The sequence below is a fragment of the Anastrepha obliqua genome, chromosome 4, assembly GCF_027943255.1.
Source record: "Anastrepha obliqua isolate idAnaObli1 chromosome 4, idAnaObli1_1.0, whole genome shotgun sequence".
NCBI classification, from domain to species: Eukaryota; Metazoa; Arthropoda; class Insecta; order Diptera; family Tephritidae; genus Anastrepha; species Anastrepha obliqua.
In genome coordinates, this window is record NC_072895.1 from 125,701,823 (window position 1) to 125,721,755 (window position 19,933).

Here is a 19,933-nt window from a genome sequence, read left to right on the forward strand (position 1 = left end):
TTACTTTTATTGTTCCAGTTGTGGCCGAAGCTACTGTATTAAATTTTTTATTTTTTTATTTTTTTGTGTTGTTGTTGTCGTTGTTCAACTAGTAAGCAACTACCACCACACATTAAAAACCCATTCCGTATGCTAAGCAGAAGAATTCGCTAAAAAAGCTTGTGCTTGGGATTCTTTGTTGGGAGTTGTTGGTGGCCATTGAGTGGTGGTCTGTGGTAGCAACTACCATTGTCTGAGCAGTAGTTAATCGGGTTCGATCAATTTCTGATTCTGCTTAACTCTGTGATCCACAAAGCATGATAGTCGAAGACCATTAAATAACAAGAAATAGCAGCACAACAACACATTGCGGCCATGAGTTTGTATTATGGCTTACATACGTACATCTATCGATCCATCGACTGTTTATTCGCTCGCCCCATGAGTTCGGTCAATATGTAAGCATTTACGTTTTTGTTGCAAGAGCCCCTACCTCGTCCCTTCGACTCGTCACTGATCTACCATCACACAGCCATATGGTCAGACAACAGTTTGACTACTCTGCTTGTAGTTCTGTTGGCAAACTGTAAAGAGTCAACTAAGCCCGGGTTGTTTAAACGGCAGGTGGCAACTATTGACAAGCTGCCGCACGATCTGTCAGTCAAAGTCACACAAGGGTCCATCGCACATTTTTGCGGCGAGTTTTGATTCTTGCGAATAAGCTCCGTACATATGCATTTATAAGTGCAGATATACATGCATAAATAAAACACAAGTGCTTTAATTTTATGTTAAAGTATGTATGTATAAACTTCATATCTGTATGCACCTACTTGTACTCTCGCTTAAATTAAGTACTGAACTGCAATTGCAGGTTGCGTATAGGTATGGAAACTTCCCGGACATCCGTGAGTTACAATCCAGTGTTCAGATTTGTTTCATGAACCGACGATCTAACATCGATCCCTCAGTTGCGCGCAATGATAAAAGGAGAAACACGGCAGGGGAGAAACCGAAAATTACTGTAAAACTGCATGCACTGATAGAATTCGAAAAAAGTAAGTTAGTAGCACTGTCCTTAATGATTTACATACTATAGACTTGAGACCGATCTAGGCAAATCTATAAAAGAAGATTTCACGATTTTGTGGTTTGAATGCCATTTTTGTTTGTTTGCATTCTGATTGAAATTTTTGCACTAAAACCACTGAATTGCAAAAGCAAAACTTAATCCCTCACGAACGGAGGGATTTCTCTTAAAGTAAGTGTGGGACATAAAACAGTAAACAAAGGTTTTTAAAAGTATATACGATTTTTGTACAAACCTCTATTCACACTTCATGTATGTGATCGAACCACGGTCCAACCAAGCGGTGATCTCGCATAAACCCACTCGGTTAGGATGGCTCAACTTAAGGCTTGGATGTAAAATAAACGGATCGAAAAATATATAACTTACAATATGTAATGAAACGCCTAATCGGCCCATAATAAATAACATCAGCACCGAAAATCATATCAGCCTGTAAAATTAACGAGAAATACTCTCGCCAATAGGCGCTACTTTGATTACAATAGTCAAATTCTCTGCGGACGAATGGAACCAATACAGTTGAACGATGACTGCATCAGATGAAATACTTCGTGATGACGATGACTGCATCAGATGAAATACACTCGATCTATGAACTTTACATATATATTTCAGCGAGTTAAGCCGGGAACTTAGAATAAAGAGGAATACGAAATTAAAAAAGAAGAATAAAATTATGTAATGCTTGAAACCAAAATATGTACATATGTATATACGTACATATGTATGCATGTATAGCCAGGTAAGCTGCTTAATGAACGCTCAAACTGTTCACTCTGTTAAATGTGAGTAAACACCAAATTCAAAACGCCCAGCCAATAATGTGTAACTGTCAAATCGGTGGCGATGATCTTTTATTGGTCGATAGAGCAGCTTAAAACACATTTGTTTGCAAGCTACTTCAGCGATTCGCTCACCGCTTTCTGTGTAGATGTTAGATACCGAACACAGAGGGTTGGATCGAGCGACGGAACCGATTGGCGCAAAAACAATTTAATTGATTGATTTCACACTATTTCAACTAAAGGTGTTATACCTACATACGAACATGTTCACGAGGACAGGTAAAAATGCTGAATTATATATATAAATATATGTATATATATAAATATACATATTTATAATATATATGTATATGTGAGTAAGCGGTCAAATGAGCGATAAATATATGTACCGCACCTGATTTAATTTTGCACTTGCCATCTTGCGGCATTAGGTGTGATTTTTTCACTGTAGAGAGTGGCTTCATTTAATGCTTCTAGCGACAACTAATTTTCGCTCTATTACTAATCCATTTACAAATTAACTATCAAGTACTATTGTGCCACAGACCAATAAAAGCTGAAAGCGTAATCAGATCGGAAGTAATTTTTCCATATGGTTTTTTTGACAGATCACGAATGACAACTGTCAAACTAAATACATAATTTTTTCAGTATTCATTGATACTTTATTATAGCAAGACTTGCGCCTCAACAACATTTATTTCAATGAACCAACTTTACTCCCAGTTAAACTTTCAGATTATAGCTGCAATTGCTCCTCACGAAGCTGGGACTCTTCGGAGGACATAACATAACAATTTTTTCATAATATTATAAATATAACACAATAAAAATTAAAACTGGAGCAATAACTGATACTTGTACATAAACCGCCAGCGGAACCGAGTTCTAAGAAACTTTTTGAAGACAGATATTTATCCTTGGCTGCTGAGAGTTCAACTCCCTCATATCTTTAATTTTAATTTTTTTTTAGCTTTAATTTTTCATTTTAATGATTCGCACCTCCACTTAGCAGCGAACATTTATTTACACTGCTTGTATCTGTAAAATAGCTCATGACATCAATGTCAAAATTGTTCTAATGACAGTTCAATTTATTGTTTATAAGCCATCAAAAGCATTTGCGTCTCAGTTTTGTTGAATTTTTTTCTGTGATGGAATTCAAACGTAATAGTGTGATTGCGTTATATTTGGCTGGAAAATCACAACCAGCCATTGTTCGTGAGCTCAGTCACCTCAAAGTGAATAAAATGTTGGTGTATCGCACTATAAAACGTCACAATGATACTAGTAGCATTGCAAACGCTATGGAGGTGGACCAAAAAAAACCGCAACAACGCCAGAAATGGTTCGGAAAGTGAAGGCTCGACTTGAACGAAATCCACGTCGAAGTGGAAGAAAAATGGCGAAAGAACTGAAAATATCGCAAGACAGCATTCGACGCATATTGAAAAATGAGCTCAAGTTCCAAAAAGCCGAATTTCCTAACATTGTGATTTCTGATGAAAAAAATTTCCCAATTGAGCAGTTCATAAATACTCAAACCGATCGTGTTTACTTGACCGAACGCTCATACGAGAATTTGAGCCTACGTATGGCCACTCGAAGCAATTTCCCATAGCAAGTAATGGTTTGGGCCGCAGTGACCGCTTATGGACGCTCTCCAATCGTTTTTATCGAGCCTGGTGTCAAAGTGAATGCGACTTATTATCGAGAAAATGTTTTAAAAGCTGATTTAGAGCCGTGGACACGCAAACATTTCCGTCGTAGACCATGGACGTTCCAACAGGACTCGGCACCGTCTCATAAAGCTCGTGTGAACCAAATCCGATGGACTATTCCATCTGGCCCATTTAGGAGAGCAAGGTGAGGACTAAAAAATATGCCAGTAGGTATGGCCGCCGTAACCGAATGGGTTGGTGCGTGATTACCATTCGGAATTCACAGAGCGAACGTAGGTTTGAATCTCGGTATTTTTCTCATAGCGGTCGCCCCTCGGCAGGCAATGGCAAACCTCCGAGCGTATTTCTGCCATGAAAAAGCTTCTCATAAAAATATCTGCCGTTCGGTCGGCTTGAAACTGTAGGTCCCTCCATTTGTGGAACAACATACATACAATGGAACAACATCAAGACGCACGCCACAACTAGGAGGAGGAGCTCGGCCAAACACCCAATAAGGGTGTGCGCGCCAATTATTATATATATTATATATGTATATGGATGCGCTGAAAAAAGCGATTATACGAGAATGGGCCAAAATACCTCAAGATCACACTCGTGCAGCATGCAACTCATTTTTTGACCGTTTGAAGGCTATAGTCAGGGCAAAAGATGGTCATATTGAGCTAAAGTGAATATATGTTAAAATTGTAATCATTTTTGAACAATTTTGTCAATAAAAATCAATAAAAACTAATTTCACACAAAAAAGTTCTGGTGTTTTGAATAGGTTCACTTCATATCGTTCACTTATACATACAATACATCATCTTTGTTTTTGCATTTGATTGTTAGAACTGAATGGACCAAAAATTAGACTACATTGCCATGAAATGTTATACCGGAATTTATTTGAATACACTTACTATCTTATTGTCAGTTTTAAGAAGCTGGAACTTGCACTTCTTGTCTATAAACTATGTATGTACAACGTGTGCATATGAACATACATACATATATTATTGTAAAAAAATCAACCAACTGGCGCGGACTATGAGAAAAACTAAAATTTGAATTTTATGTTTATTTATTTTAGAGTTTTGAGAAGAACCACGATATCTACTACCATTTTTTTATTAAAATAAATGAAATGTGATTAATATTTTGCGTTGTGAACGCAGTATTTTTATTAGTTTCGTTAAGTTATTAGATAAATATATAAAAATGAAGAAAAATAATGATATTCTTGCTGCAGAAATATTGAGAATAGTACAAAAGCCTATGGGACCAGGTTAAGACAAAGACGGTAATGAAGAAAAAGCTTTGAAGAGGAGCTCTACTTCAACCGCTATCAACATTAACTGGTGAACAATTCGTAAAGAAAATCAAAGATTTGTTGCTCGATAATCGTATATTGAGTATTGCCACTAGCTCTTCGAGAGCATTCCGCTAAAAGTTCAACAATTATCGTTTCATATTCCATACCATACTTAAAAAACCGTTTGACTTCTGGAAATTCCATCGACTCAATTGGCCGATTGAAAGTTAACCCGGCTTGTCCCCTACTGTTAGCAATACATTAGTACAAACTAACTGACTAAATTTGCCGCGTTTTGGTGGTGTATAGTAAATCTCTCCCTTTTTAAACACACATAGGACTGTTGATGGTCATCGTAGCCGAATGGGTTTGTGCGCGACTACCATTCGGAAGTATGCAGGTTCCACTCTCCATGCATGAAACACTTTTTTCTAAGAGCGGTCGCCCCTTGACAGGCAATGGCAAACCTCCGAGTGTATTTCATAAAAAACCATTTGCCGTTCGGAGTCGGTTAAAAACTGTAGTGTAGAAGCACGCTACAAATATGAGGAGTAGCTCGGCCAAATACCCAAAAAGGGTGTAAGCTCTGGGGTTCAAAAACCGCTTAAATTTATGATACTTTTTACAACTTACTTGCATACCTTATTTCACAAATACCAAGACGACCATTAGAATGACAAAAAATTGTGAAGTAGGGGTATTTCAATAATCGAAATGAGAAATTTTGCAAGTAAAGAGAAAGAAAAGGACAGTCGACTAATAGGGGTCACACTTTTCGGCATGACATACCAACGAATATATTCAAGCTACATTTATGGATCCGATTGAACTGCTACTTTTGGTTTACTGCAGAAAGTGAATGTACACTTTGAGTGAATTCGGTGAAGTACCGAATTTCGTTTTTAATAGGCATTTTCTCGTGCAGAAGCTAGTTGCTACGGTTCTGTACTACCTTGATTTAGTTCATGATAGCCCTGGATATATTGGACGAAATATGCATTTTTTGTTTATTATAAACGGAGTCCGTAATAACCAAGTCTATTTTAGCCGATTTTGTTCATATTTGCACTCAGACTTGAATAATGGATATATTAAAATAGAAATTCCAACATAAGCGAGTCCATCATAAGTGAATTACAGATGTATGTATGTATAGATTTGTAAGTTCTTCTTTCCGAGTTGGTGTTTATTCCCACCCATACATACATATTCATAGCAATCAGGAGCAGGTGGCACTTGTACATTAACCCGCAATTCTTTCCACATTCGTTGCTGTTGTGAATATGCTTCTATATTTGTTACTTACGTTTTTATGGAAAAATTGCCGCACCAATGTCTATTAATGGGAAGAAATTTAGCGTATAACTTTCCGAATGCTGAAATTGATGACAATCCGCCCAAATACGAAAAGCAATTCACTATGTTAACGTCCATGATTTTGTTATTTCCCACGGAGCCTAAGGCCACGGTATCAGCCAACGCTTTGAGTTCCACACTTGTCAGCGATTTCATTTTCTAAAGGATGATAAGACACACGCAGGTAAAACGAAGATATACACGTACATACATACATAAGTGAGTATGCATTTACATAGAACGTGGCGATTTTCCATAATTGTACATAGTATATGGATGCTTATGAATATTTTTATTTATTATGGCGAACTCACACCAGGTCAGGTATGTATGTATATTTGCTCAGCTCTAGTTTATTAATAACTAATAAGATATGTTAATTCGGGAAGTAACGCGAAGAAAGCAAGGATTTGACAAATAGCTGCGTCATACAAATAGGCACACATACGTACGTACATTGTATGTAGAATAACGCAGGTGCAGTGCACAAATAAAATCAAGTGGACCCATCCATGAATTTAGATTAGACAGTTGGCAAAATACTTATACATACATACATACATATGTATATATGTGCCTTGGAATGGCTGCCGCCATGGCTAGCAAGAAAACAGAGCTTGCAATTAACGCGTTTACGCGATTGCGCTCACATTTTGTTGCAACGGCTTCGAACTGCCAATTATTTTCAATCGCACAGCAAACACACATTAAACCCTATCAACTACTTTCGTAATTTATTACACAGTTTTTTCAACTTTTCCGCAATGAATGCAAGGTTCACACATCGCAGCTGTACGCTGCTGTTTCGCGGCGCGTAATGCGTTGCACGACCCAGCGCCTACATAAGTACATATAAATGTGTATATATGTGTATGTGGGTATGCATCTAAAGGGTGATTGCCTATCAATTTTCCATATTTAAAATAAAATAACACGTGGACCCTGTAGGAAACAATTAGTCTAATGAAGCGCTGCCACCATTTTGTCAATTTTCTTTGATAAGAAGGAACTTTGTCAGTTGTTTTTCTTGTTTGTGTAGTCGGTCCAGGTCTTTGCATACCACTTTGCTTTGAATTTTTCGCGCATTGATAAATATTCGAATGCGATGTTTGTATTTGTATGTATTTTTCAAGTCATCTTTTCGGTACCCGCAGCTCTCCCGTCCACTAGCCTGTATAGATACAACGGAGAGGCATAACTTATTGTAAATAATTAATATAACTAATATATAATATAATAAAATAATTAAATAATATGATGAAATGGCATTTGCACTGATCTAATGGCTTCTGTCAAACCGTTTGAAAATGTCCTTCAATTCAATATGTGTATTGGATCACCCTATATGTATAAGCATCAACATATGTGTTTGTATGCACATTCGAACACCGGCTTCACAGTTTATGCTTTGCCGCAATACCGCACTCGTTCCGGCCTTTGGTCTCTTCGGTTTTGGTCATCATTGTCGCACTTGTGCATCAATATGCAGCCGATCTACGTCGCATCCACAGGCACTTACTCAGTTCATCATAATTATTGCTGAGCACAGTTGAAAGGCGGTCGAAGCATCGAAGCACAAACGCAGATACGCGCCGAACATTTGCCACACTTGCCACTTGCGGCATGCATTCACTTGCGCATTGCATATTTGTGGCGCGTTGCTTCATTTCCTGACTACTTCGAAGCTTGTTTGCCGTTTGCCACTCTCCACTTACGACTGACTGCCAGCCTGCCTGCTTCTCGATTCACCCTGCCCACCTGCTAACTTTGTGCTGCTGCTAACCATTTCACACGCCAAGTCAAATGAGCAGTTTATGGGTTTTATGAGTGTGCCACTTGAAGACGCGTTTTTGTATTTCACATTTTTATTTGTACTTCTTTTTTCGTGCTTCCATCTCGATTTGTTTTGTTTTGTTTTTTACTATTTGGTTAATGTCGTTACTGCGCTTCACCATGTTTTAATCGAGCAAAACAACAGCGAACTACTCAGGGGCAACATTCACTTTTTATGGTACCAGTCAACTAACCGCCTGTTTACTGCCTTCAGTTCCAAATATTTTTACCTCCACCGTTATCGCCAATACTACTGCTACCACCGTTGCTGCTCATATACGCAATAGTGAAGAGATTTTCTCTAAAAATACGATTACATTAGCGAAAACATGCCACATGTGTGCATCATCATTCAACAATCAAGAAGGGTAAGCTCAATTGTGGATTTTCGCATTTTAACAGAAATATTCTAATAATTTGATAACCAAAGACTAATGCATTACGTTATGTGCGTGTGGAGTTGCCTGATCTCCCATCGGGCGCGTCCCAGGTGGTGGATAGGGAGCCCTGGCATCACAAGAGTGGCCTTCCCTGATGGGGTGGGTTCAACACTCGTGTGATGACTCAAAGTTGGCATAGAATCAGGGTGCCATCCGCGAACCAAACTGGCTAGGGAGGAGTTGGAAAACAATGGTAGTATTACTCCAGGTGGAATCCACACAAGTGGCAATCCACCCGCTTCGGCGGCAGGGGCATGGATTCTGGAGGCCCCAACCATAACCCAATAGTCTCAGCTCTACGAGCGAGAGCGCATCCTGGAGAAGACGGGGGTTGCTATCGCAATCTCCTCTCCTTCAGAGTCTGAAAAACGTTTCCCTGCTTCTGAGGGCCTGAGTTGTGAGGTCTCTTCGGTGGCTGCACGACCTCCCAAAGAAGCAGGGAAATCGAAGAGCGCGGCAAGGAGGAAGAGAAGAAAGCGGCGGGCAAAGCTCATGCGGGAGAAATCCTCATGTGGCTCTGCCGGCCCTTCTGCGTCTGTGTCTTCCAAACGACCTCGGTCAGCGTAAGTGACACCCATGGAAGCTACCGAGTCTTCGGTGGGCACAGGCACTCCCAAGTTGTCTCGCTCTCGAGGCAAGCGGAGAAAGACGGCGACTGAAAGCAGCACACCTCCCTGCCCTGCGGTTGCCGCCAATGGCCGAGCCACGACCCCCCAAGGTACGAGCGCGGTCTTGGCGCCAGTCAATGTGGCGGGAAAAGGTTCTGCTGAGCCACGTCCCTATCGGCGCCTCGACAAAATGTCCAGCACAGCTGTCTGCCTGGCGAAATCTTCGTCAGTGGAGGATCGGGAGCTGGACCTTCGCCCAAGCACATCCAAGGGTGCGGTCAAGCCATCCTATAGCGAGAAGGCTGCTGGCCCACGACCTATGGCTGTGATTGGAAAACTGGGGCCTGACCATCAGCTGACGGATGCAGAAATCAAATACTGCAAAAGCCAACTGATGCGTCGGGTTATTGCCTCCGGTCCGGAAGCCAACGCGAAGGGCTATGGGACAAAGGACGGCACCATAAAGGTGACGTGCGCGTCTCTGGCCAACTTCGAGTGGATCAGGACCGTGGTCAATAACGTGCCCCCCATGGGGACCACTCGCTTCGCTGTCTACAGCGAGGAGAGTGTACCCCTCAGGAAGGCCATCTGCTGGATTCCGGATCCAGACCTGTCTACGGCGGATGTCCTATCCTGTCTACGTGCCCAGAATCCGGGCATCAACACGAGGCTTTGGCGAGTCGTCTCGTACACCAAGAGCAAAAACCGGGAAGGGAAGGAAAGGGCTGCTCTTGTGGTGCGAGTGGACGAGGCCAGTGTTGATGTCATGGGCTCACGGTACGGGAACCGTCTGAGTCTCTTCTTTGGGATGGTCAGCTTCCATGTCTTTCCCAAATGATTGACTCGGACAATTCCTGTAGCTATCGTCCCTTGACGGTGACGCAAATTAACTTGCAGCATTCCAAAGCCGCTACTGCACTACTAAGTAGAAGGCTTTCCCAGCTGCACACATTACCCCACATAACAGCAGTGCAAGAGCCCTGGGTATTTAGGGGCCGTCTCTGTGGCTTAAGTGCGCTGAAAGGGGCCACGTTATTATATGACAGGAGTTCTAGCAGACCTAGGACCGGTCTTATAGTATCATCCCATCTCATTTTGACGGGTCTTGAGCAATTCTGTTGCCAAGACCTGGTAGCGGCTGAGGTGTGTTATAAAGGTAGACGCGGATGGTCGAAGTTTGTGATTGCATCTGCTTACTTTCCTTACGATGCTCTCGAAGGGCCACCACCCGGGAAGGCCACTAGTCTCGAGAGGTTCTGTGAGCGGCGCAGTCTGGGCCTCATCCTATGTTGCGATACTAATGCCCAGCATTCAATCTGGGGCAGCAGCAAGTGCAATGGACGGGGTTCTCGACTATTCGAATTTATCGCGTCCTCCTGCCTAGACATACATAACAAGGGCTCACAGCCAACGTTTGTAACGGCCAGAAGGCAGGAGGTGATTGATCTAACCCTATCAAACTCAAAACTTGGGTGGTCAATCAAGAACTGGAGAGTCCTTGCTGAAGATTAGCATCAGCCGGCAACAGCCCTTATTGATAGAGGCAGTTGTCAGAGCTGCTACACCTTCTCGGCATGACTGGTTCGTTGCCAGATCTGTGGTGAATGAGGCCGCCATTCGATTTGCCATCAAATCTTTTGGCGACTACAAGTCGCCCGGACCAGATGGCATATATCCTGCCATGCTGAAGGAGGGTGCAGAGTTCGTGACAGCAGCCCTGAAGAAAATCTTCTCGGCATGCCTGGCACTGGCTTACATACCACGCTCTTGGAGGATGGTGAGGGTCGCTTTCATCCCAAAGGTTGGAAAAGACGACTACACCAGCCCCAAAAGCTTAAGACCCATCAGCATGACCTCTTTCATGCTGAAAAGTCTCAAGCGACTGGTGGAACTGCGCATACGTCAGAAGTCGCTGAAAGCTCACCCTCTGTCTCTATTTCAGCATGCCTATCAGAGTGGAAAATCCTGCGAGTCGGCACTGCAAAACCTTGTTGCTAGGGTAGAGCTGGCCATCAACAGGAGGGACTACGCTATGGGTATCTTTTTAGACATAGAGGGGGCGTTTGATAATGCCATTTTTGATAGTATGTGTAACTCTGCTAGTAGGCACGGCGTAGACCGGGTGCTAGTAAATTGGATTCGTTCGATGCTGGCCCAAAGAATCGTTTCGGTGCGAGCAGAGGAAGATCTGCTGGTGTCATCTGGGGTTAACAGAGGCTGCCCCAAGGCGGTGTGCTGTCTCCATTACTCTGGTGCATGGTAATCGATCCTCTACTCACCACCTTAAACGATTCGGGAGTCTACGCACAAGCATATGCGGACGATGTTGCTTGTTTGGTAACAGGCTCTTCGCTTATGAACATCTGCAGGAAAGTGCAGAAAACTCTGGATCGGATTGATACTTGGTGCTGTGCGAACGGGCTGTCGGCAAATCCCGCCAAGACTGGTATTGTCCTCTTTACCAGAAGGACGAAGCTTAATGGACTCGTTCTGCCAAAACTAAAAGGAGTCACAATCCAGCTATCCAAGGAAATTAAACATCTTGGAGTAATCCTCGATAGTAAGCTCCTATCGAAATCACACGTTGAAACAAAGGCATCCAAAGCGCTGGCAGCTTTCTGGCAGTGCAAAGGTGTCTTTGGGAAAACGTGGGGTCTCTCTCCTAGCAAGGTCCTATGGATCTACACGGCTATGATAAGACCCATTATCACCTATGCATCAGTGGTCTGGATGAGCAGACTTTCCCTAGTGGGAGTCAGGAGGACCTTATCGAGACTACAACGCACTGTGGCCATCTGTTGCACCGAAGCTTTTCCGACTACTTCAGGCCCGGCACTAGATGCTCTGATTAGTTTACCACCACTTGATGCTTTCATCCGAGGAGAGGCCTTGAAGGCCATCTAAAACACAGTGGGAACTGGTACGGCCCTTGTCCGGCATTGGAACACAGAGAAGACATGGACATCGATCCAACGATTCTCTCCATGCCATCAAGGGTCGTACTTGGAAAGACATACAGTGTAGTGCTACCAGAGGCTCAGTTGTGGGGAGACTCAGAAAATGAGCCCGGCAAACACTGTTTTCGCATTTTTACGGATGGCTCCAGGACCGAGCATGGCTCCGGCTCTGGGGTCTACGTGGAATCCAGCGGGACAAAACTGCACTTTGCTCTGGGAATGCATGCATCTGTGTTTCAAGCGGAGGTGTATGCAGTTCAAGAAGCGATGAACTTTGTTGTGGAAAAACGATGGAGAGGCAGATCCATATGTGTCTGCAGCGACAGCCAAGCAGCGCTTATGGCCTTAGACAGCCCTCAAACCACATCAGGGGTAGTGAAGTCCTGTAAATCCAGGCTGAACTATGTCGGCAGACATAATAGCCTGATGCTAACATGGGTCCCGGGACACGTGGGTATCGCGAGTAACGAGACCTCTGACTCCTTAGCTAAGATGGGCTCTGAGGCCAACTTCTTTGGCCCAGAGCCCGCTTTGCCACTCCCCTCTGCGGCCATCACGGCCACGGTTAGCAAATGGGTAACTACTACCCACAAGCGAGCTTGGCAGGCTGAGAGAGGCTGCAGATGGACAAAACTGATGTTACCGGTCATGTCCGATCGACTGTCGCAAACCCTTCTGTCATTAAGCAGAGGGGAGTGCAGACGGCTGGTTGGACTGATGACGTGCCACTTTCTGTGGGCAAAGCACAAGGAAAGGTTGGGCATCTCAGACAGTGTACTCTGCCCAGCTTGTGAAGAGGAGGATGAGACGGCGGACCACTTCCTGTGTGTCTGCCCCGCCTTCGCTCGAATCAGGTTTGAGGTCTTTAGCACTGATGTGTTAAGAAGCGACCATCTTGGCTCCTTGGCACTACAAGATCTACTCAGATTTCGGAGATCGGGTAGATTTAAAGAAAATTAAAAGGGAATCCAAGTGTAGTACAATGGACTAGTTGTCCCGGCAAAAAAAAAAAAAAAAAACGTTATGTGCAGTTCAATTAGACACCATCAATTTTTTTAACCGGCCGCCGTAGCCGAATGGGTTGGTGCGTGATCACCATTCGGAATTCACAGTGAGGTCATTGGTTCGAATCTCGGTGAAATCAAAATTAATAACATTTTTCTAATAGCGGTCGCCCCTCGGCAGGCAATGGCAAACCTCCGAGTGTATTTCTGCCATGAAAAAGCTCCTCATAAAAATAGCTGCCGTTCGGAGTCGGCTTGAAACTGTAGGTCCCTCCATTTGTGGAACAACACCAAGACGCACACCACAAATAGGAGGGGGAGCTCGGCCAAACACCTAACAGAAGTGTACGCGCCAATTATTATTTTTTTTTTTTAATTGTTTTAACCCAATGACCCGAGGCAACATAACAAATAGAGTAACGTTACGAATTTGCGAAAATTTCATGACACTACAAAAAATATCATAATTAATATATGTATGTATGCACATATATAATATGTATGTGCATACCTGCCTGTGTGCGGTCGCCGGAGCTGAGTTTGATGTAAGTGGCATAAGAGCAGGAGGTCCTGGGTTCGAGATCTGCATTGTATAATTTAGATTATTTATGGAGCTCGTTTAAGATTTCTTTAATTCTAAAACGAAACTAAAGTAAGAGTACAAAAGTAAAAAAAAAAATGGTTTTATTTTTTTTCACTTTGATCATAATTCATATGTCCATTCGTCACTAATCCGCAGTCTGTTGTTGTAGACTTAACTAATTTGTTTAAATTATACAAAAATACTTTCTAAATTCTTAACTTAATTACATTGGTGGAATATAAGCATATGTAAATAAATAAGTATAAAGAATTATGCAAATACATATGTATGTACCGCCAAATTCCTTCCTATTTCGTTTATTTTTTCTTGCGTTTACTTTCTACATCTAATAAATCTAATAACTTATAAAAAGCAACGTGTGGATAATGTTGGTTGAAGTAATTATACGATGAATACTTAGGGAAATCTGTTTACCAGTTTAATGTTGCCTCTGTCTTTATGTACAGAAATTCGATTTCCCAAGACTCAAAAATGCTTATCAATTTTTAATGACTGCGAAGATGAGTTCGAACTACATATAATAGCACATATATATAGGCTCCGCGCAATAACGATCAGCAAAATCGGCTTTCTTTCTCAAGAGCGCAATACCAAATTTCAGCATTTTTATTTCCATTTATACATATTTTTTATACATTTGCTTAAAAAACCTCTATTGTACACCTTTTAAGTTAGAGCGACGTGATATTTTTAGGTTGGATTCCTGCAATGACTTTATAAATAAAAACTTTGTTTTAAATTATCGGCAGTCACGTAAAATATTGATTTCAACGCTCATCTCTTTTGAACAATCATGAGAGACGTGATTGAATTTCCCATATTGAGAATCATTTCGAATGGTAAAATTGGTAAAATTAAAAAAACTATCAAAATTTTGTGCAACATTTGCGAAAGTTATTCTTATTTACTAGAACAAGTACAAGTAAATTGTATTATAATAAATATTCTCTTATTATTATTATTTATTAAATATTCTTCATATCGCATGAATTAGTTTTCATGATATGCGTTATTATTGTTCTGTAATTCGACAAATATGTATGTATTTGGGAAGTAAATATAAAGCAGGGCCAATATAGCTATTAATGTTAACAGACACAGCGATGTCAACAAGGTTAAAAAAAATTTCGAACACTGTTTCAGTTGTAAATTAAGTTCTATAATATATTGTGCTAAATAACTATTGACAAGTTTTTAGAACTTGTTTTTCTAATTTAATTTATAAAACGCCCCGTTTTCACTTTATTTATGGCGATTGATATAGATTTCTACTTTAAATAAAACGCGTGTTCACCATTCAAGCGGAAATCAAAGAATCCCCCTTTTATTTAGAGTTCGATTTTTCATCAAATCAGATAATACAAGCTTAAGCTAAGTTCACAATAAAATGATGCATGTTAAAAGTTGTTCCTTTACAACTCGGCCAATCCTGACAAAGGATCGACCTCGACCAAAGTTACAACTTAAAACGGCTAGTCAATGCGCAGAGGATCGTTTTCTCTCTCGTCGGCACACCCTGCCGGCAGCTGTCGCTATTTCCTTATCCGGTGAGCTTCAATCACCCCATCATAAGCTAACTGCGTTAACTGGCAGTTATTTATGTCTCTAATGACATATCTATCGTTCCCCAATATTTTATGGATAACATAAGGGCCCTATTGTGGAATCAGTTTTTTGTTACTCCCGACTGTCGTATCGACGTTCCTCACGACGACGTAGTCACCTATGCTGTATGTCTTAGTCCTGATGTGGTTATTGCAAGAGCGTTTGGTATCATATTCCTGTCTAGCTTGGATAGACATGGATGCATTTTTGCGCAACTTTACCAAGTCCCGTCCATCATCTGGGCGTAACTTGTCCTGAAAAATTCAGTGAATTCGACTACGACACCTCCTCTTTGCTCAACACCGAACCAAAGACGACTGGGTGTATCACGACATGTGCTATGAGTTGAGTTATTTATAGCATACTCCACCTCAAGTAGCCTTTTAACCCAGTCATCATAGTTAGTTTCGTCAGTTAGTTCCCTAACATACATTTCAATATCCTATTCACCCTTTCCACTTGCCCGTTGGCCTGCGGAGAGGCAACGGAGACCTTTACATGACCTATGCTTTGCTTTATTAGAAAAGCACCAAACTCACTAGACGTGAAGCAGGACCCTCTGTCACTTATGATTCGCGTCGGACGGCTGTAGTAGCTAAAGTATTTCTCAAGAGCGGCAATCACTTATCGAGTACTGGTTGAGTTGGTTGGGTAGAGTTTGACGAATTTCGTAAATGCGTCAACTACCACTAAGATGTGTTTCCGTTTTGATTTGATTGACGGTAGTGGACCGAAGTGATCTATATGGACGGTGTCAAACGGTAATGGAGTCTTGGGGATGGAATACAAGGTCCTCTTCCTAGCCGATGGAGGTGTAGCGTACATTATGCATTTTAGGCAGTTTCTGATAAATCTTTCTGTTTTCATTCGCATGTTCGGAAACCAGTAATACAGGCAGAGTTTGTTAAGGGTTTTCTCAACCGATAGATGGCCCAACTTTTCATGCATTAGTTGTATTATATAATGTTATACTCCATCTCGTAGGGTACGTACAGTGCGTTCTTACCATTTGCCATTTCCCTATATACAAGTCTTTCTACTAAAACATAATGATTTGATGTTCATTTTCTAAACGATTACGTATTGATTCAATAGCTTTGTCCCGCTCCTGAGCGACCTGTAGTTGGAATTCGACGACGTCTTTATGATGTGGGCGATCTCTCGCCTGCTTAGGGCATCAACATGGCTCATGGAGGCTCCTCGTCTATGTTTTATTTTATAATTATAATTTTCGAACTCCAGAGCCCATCTGGCTATTCGAGGGTTCAATTTTTTTTCTCCAAGGTCATTGTCAGTGAATTACAGTCGGTAACTATTGTGAAGGGTATACCCTCCAAATAGGGCCTAAACCTTCTCAACGCGTATATTATAGATAGAGCTTCTAATTCAAAACTATGATACTTTGCTTCGGCGCTGGAAGCAGTTTTAGAAAAATATGAAACAGGGTGAAACTTTTTGTCATCTTGGCGTTGCAGCAGTACGGATCCGAAGCCTATGCTACTAGCGTCGCAATGAAGTTCCGTTTCCCGTTCCGGACTATAAATAGCCAGGACCTTTTACTAACCTAGACTTAAGCTCATTAAAGGCATCAAGGCATTTTTCGTCGAAGCTAAATGCCAAGTTTCTACTGAGTAGGTTTTTCAGTGGTTTGGCGATCTGAGAGAAGGACGGCACGAAGCGGCGAAAATCTGAAAATAGGTCAATACACGATTGTAGTTGTTTTGGATTAGTAGGTATTGGAAAATTCTGTATACTCTTAATATGGGAGTCATTTGTCACTAGTCAAATGTATTTTCATTTCGTAGTTGAACGGTTCGGCTTTTACGTTATTGCTGAAGTAGGTATCGACAATGAGTCGTTTTAGTACGTCTCGCTGATGTTTGCCCAGTTTGGGGCCTATGTCAACGTCATTGGCGTTGTGAGAAATGTCGATGTTAAAAATGTCGGGTACTTCGGAAGGTATGCTATCGGAATTAGGTTTACTTTGGTGGAGTTCGTCACCAGAGTGCTTCGGCATAGTAGCGGCAGGGTGTACGTCGGAGCCAATTACTGGTTGAGTAGTCACAGATGCATACGACTTAGATCTTTCTCTTATTTCTAATAATTGTTCCTTGCTATATCTCTTAATACCATCTTTTGATTCAATATTGAAAATTCGCAAGAAGTCACGTCCCAAAATAACTGGTATGTTCATACTTTCATTCGCTATAATATTTAATTCGACTTCGTTTGATTTATTTAAAAATTGTATTTTACATTTCACTTTTTTTTTTAGGAAATTTGTTCCACCAATGCCTTTATAATAGGATATGTTTCCATTGGACTGCTCTCCTACCAGATCTTTTGGCACGAGTGGCGCTTTTATGAAGCTGAAGCAGTCCAGTTACTGCCGGTATCGAATAGAGAAAAAACTTGATTACATATTGTTTCCTTAGTCAATTGGAACGATATACTTACAAAATTAAATGCGCCAATAGCGCCGCCCTCGTAATCTGCTTCAACTTCAATAAATGCCACGTCATCCCGTGATTTTAAAACTTTAGCTGGATTCGGGCAGGAACAGAGGTCATGGCCAACAGCGGAAGCAGGATCCGTCAGGTCGTAGTGGGTATGGGCAATTAGGTTTCATGTGCCCATATCGCGAGCAATTAAAACATAGAGTTGAGTCTGCTTTCGGCTTTGCTGTTCGCCGCTCAATGTTTGTTGTTGATGGTTGTTTTGCGTTTGTTGTATTGGGCTGCTTGCTTCGAACACCTGTGACGTTGGCCGGCGTAAATTTTTGTTGATAGCGGTTCACCAACGTTTTCAAATCTTCGATACTGCGTGCCATCATCAAGAGTTGAATATTTGGGACTGAGTTCCCCATACCATCGATGATGAAGTCCATGAGCTCAGTTTCATCGATATTGGCTCGTTTTGCCAAAGCTTGCATGTGCAATATGTAGCAGTGGATCGACTCGTCTTTTTTCTTCCACTTACGCTGCGCTAACATTTTGTAAATTTCCTGCCGCGTGATTGCTTTTCCAAACTCGACTGTCAATGCCGTCTTTAAAGCGTCGTAATTTAATGCGGTTGTGGTTTACAAGAAGACTCGTGCCGTTCCTTTTAACGAACGGCGAAGTGCTAGTAGTGTGAGGCTATCGTCTGCTCCTGATGTATTCATAATCTCTTCGAAATCGCGTAAAAAGTGGAGAACTCAGTATGACACGTCATCACCGTTGAACTTTGGGAGAGCGTGCTCGATATCTCCGAAATCTAAACGGCGCAGGTTTTCTTTGGGGACTCGGCACTTAAGTTCTTCATCCCGTTTCCTCAGTGTTAGAATTTCGATTATTTTCTTCAAAGCTATGATCACTTCGTCTAAGTCACGAAGCGTTGGCATGGCTTGCTGGCCCTTATTCATCTCTCCGGCAGTGTTTGTGGTGGCGGCGGTAGCGGCAATGGCGGCGTCAGCAGTATCGGAGTCGTCATCTGTAGTAGTAGTTTTTGATTATTGGCGGCAGCGGCAGTACAATCGAACAGAATTGTGGAGTTCAAGGCGTTTGTTTCAACTCCCACTACGCTCTGAAGAGGGTTGTGCAACTGTTGTGTTGTGATAATATCATTTTCCATGTTGGCGGCAGCGGCATTTTCATTGTTGACAGCATTATTACTGTCAGAATCGGCAACGTTTTCAAGAGTAGAGTTCGAGGCATTTTCTCCAGTTCCTACTCCGCTCTGCAGAAGGTTGCGCAACTGTTGTGTTGTAGCTGATGGTGGGAATTTCACTCCTGCTTCACTGAGGGCATTCGCTAAATCCTGTCTCGGGTTAACCATTTTGATTATTAGATAGATATTAGTATTTTCCAATGGGAAGTGCGGTTGACCCCACACCTGAGTTATAAAACGCCCGGTTTTCACTTTATTTATAGTGATTGATATAGATTTCTACTTTAAATAAAACGCGTGTTCACCATTCAAGTGGAAATCAAAGAATCCCCCTTTTATTTAGAGTTGCATTTTTCATCAAATCAGATAATACAAGCTTAAGCTAAGTTCACAATAAAATGATGCATGTAAAATATGAGTGTGTTCGAGCCGCTCAATAATTACCGCAATACTGCAACCCTGTTGCTTTATTGATACTTTGTTGCTGATACTCAGCTAATAGTGTGCAGCAATATTGCATACTTTATTTTGCGTCGAACGTGTTATTTAAAAAATGGAATTTTATTTAAAAATTTTCGTTGCAACTGATCTCTTGTAGCGCTAAGATCTGGGGCATCGGTTTTAATTTTGTCCAGTACTTTGCCCCAAAGGACCGATTTCTTCCTCCTTCCGCTACCAAATGCCTGTCTAATCGAGTTCTGACCAGTAATTTGTTTTCCACAACGCTTAATTTTATGCTAAAAACAAATAATTAACAATAATAGCATATAACACAAAATTTACTTACTTTTCCTCCTCCATCTCGATTGCGCATTGAAAATTTGTATGTTGCGCTTGATTAGCTAGTGATGAGCAACAGATTGTCAACATTTCGCTAAACGAACGCGTGACGTTACCAGTGTTGTCGAAATTTTATCGAAGAACGTGATGCTCTGTCATAAAAAGTAACACTGCCGCAACATTTGTAGCTCGAACACACCCTATGTTATTCTAATGATACAAGCTTAAGCTACGTTTACATTAAAATGGTGCATATAAAAAG

General features: G+C 41.6%; 2 protein-coding genes across 3 annotated transcripts in view; one reads left to right on the forward strand and one right to left on the reverse strand.

Moving 5' to 3' along the window:
• Nucleotides 1–19,933, forward strand: part of LOC129244413 (Kruppel-like factor 2) — a 95,568-nt gene that overhangs the window by 73,315 nt on the left and 2,320 nt on the right. The window lies entirely within an intron of this gene.
• LOC129244731 (uncharacterized) lies at nucleotides 17,467–19,806 on the reverse strand. 2 transcript variants are annotated; one of them, XR_008582382.1, is made up of 4 exons: nucleotides 19,679–19,806; nucleotides 19,117–19,628; nucleotides 17,701–19,041; nucleotides 17,467–17,629 (listed from the first exon to the last, which is right to left on the reverse strand). XR_008582382.1 is itself a non-coding variant. In XM_054882527.1 (3 exons), exon 2 carries the CDS (start codon nucleotides 19,057–19,059, stop codon nucleotides 18,643–18,645), a length of 417 nt encoding a protein of 138 aa, XP_054738502.1. In that variant the 5' UTR covers nucleotides 19,060–19,628; nucleotides 19,679–19,806; the 3' UTR covers nucleotides 17,467–17,629; nucleotides 17,701–18,642. The 2 variants fall into 2 exon arrangements, 1 of the variants encoding a protein (XP_054738502.1); XM_054882527.1 differs by having other exon boundaries at nucleotides 17,701–19,628.

Coding starts and splice junctions, on each gene's coding strand:
- LOC129244731 (XM_054882527.1), bottom strand. CDS start 19,059: ATGGTTAACCCGAGACAGGATTTAGCGAATGCCCTCAGTGAAGCAGGA.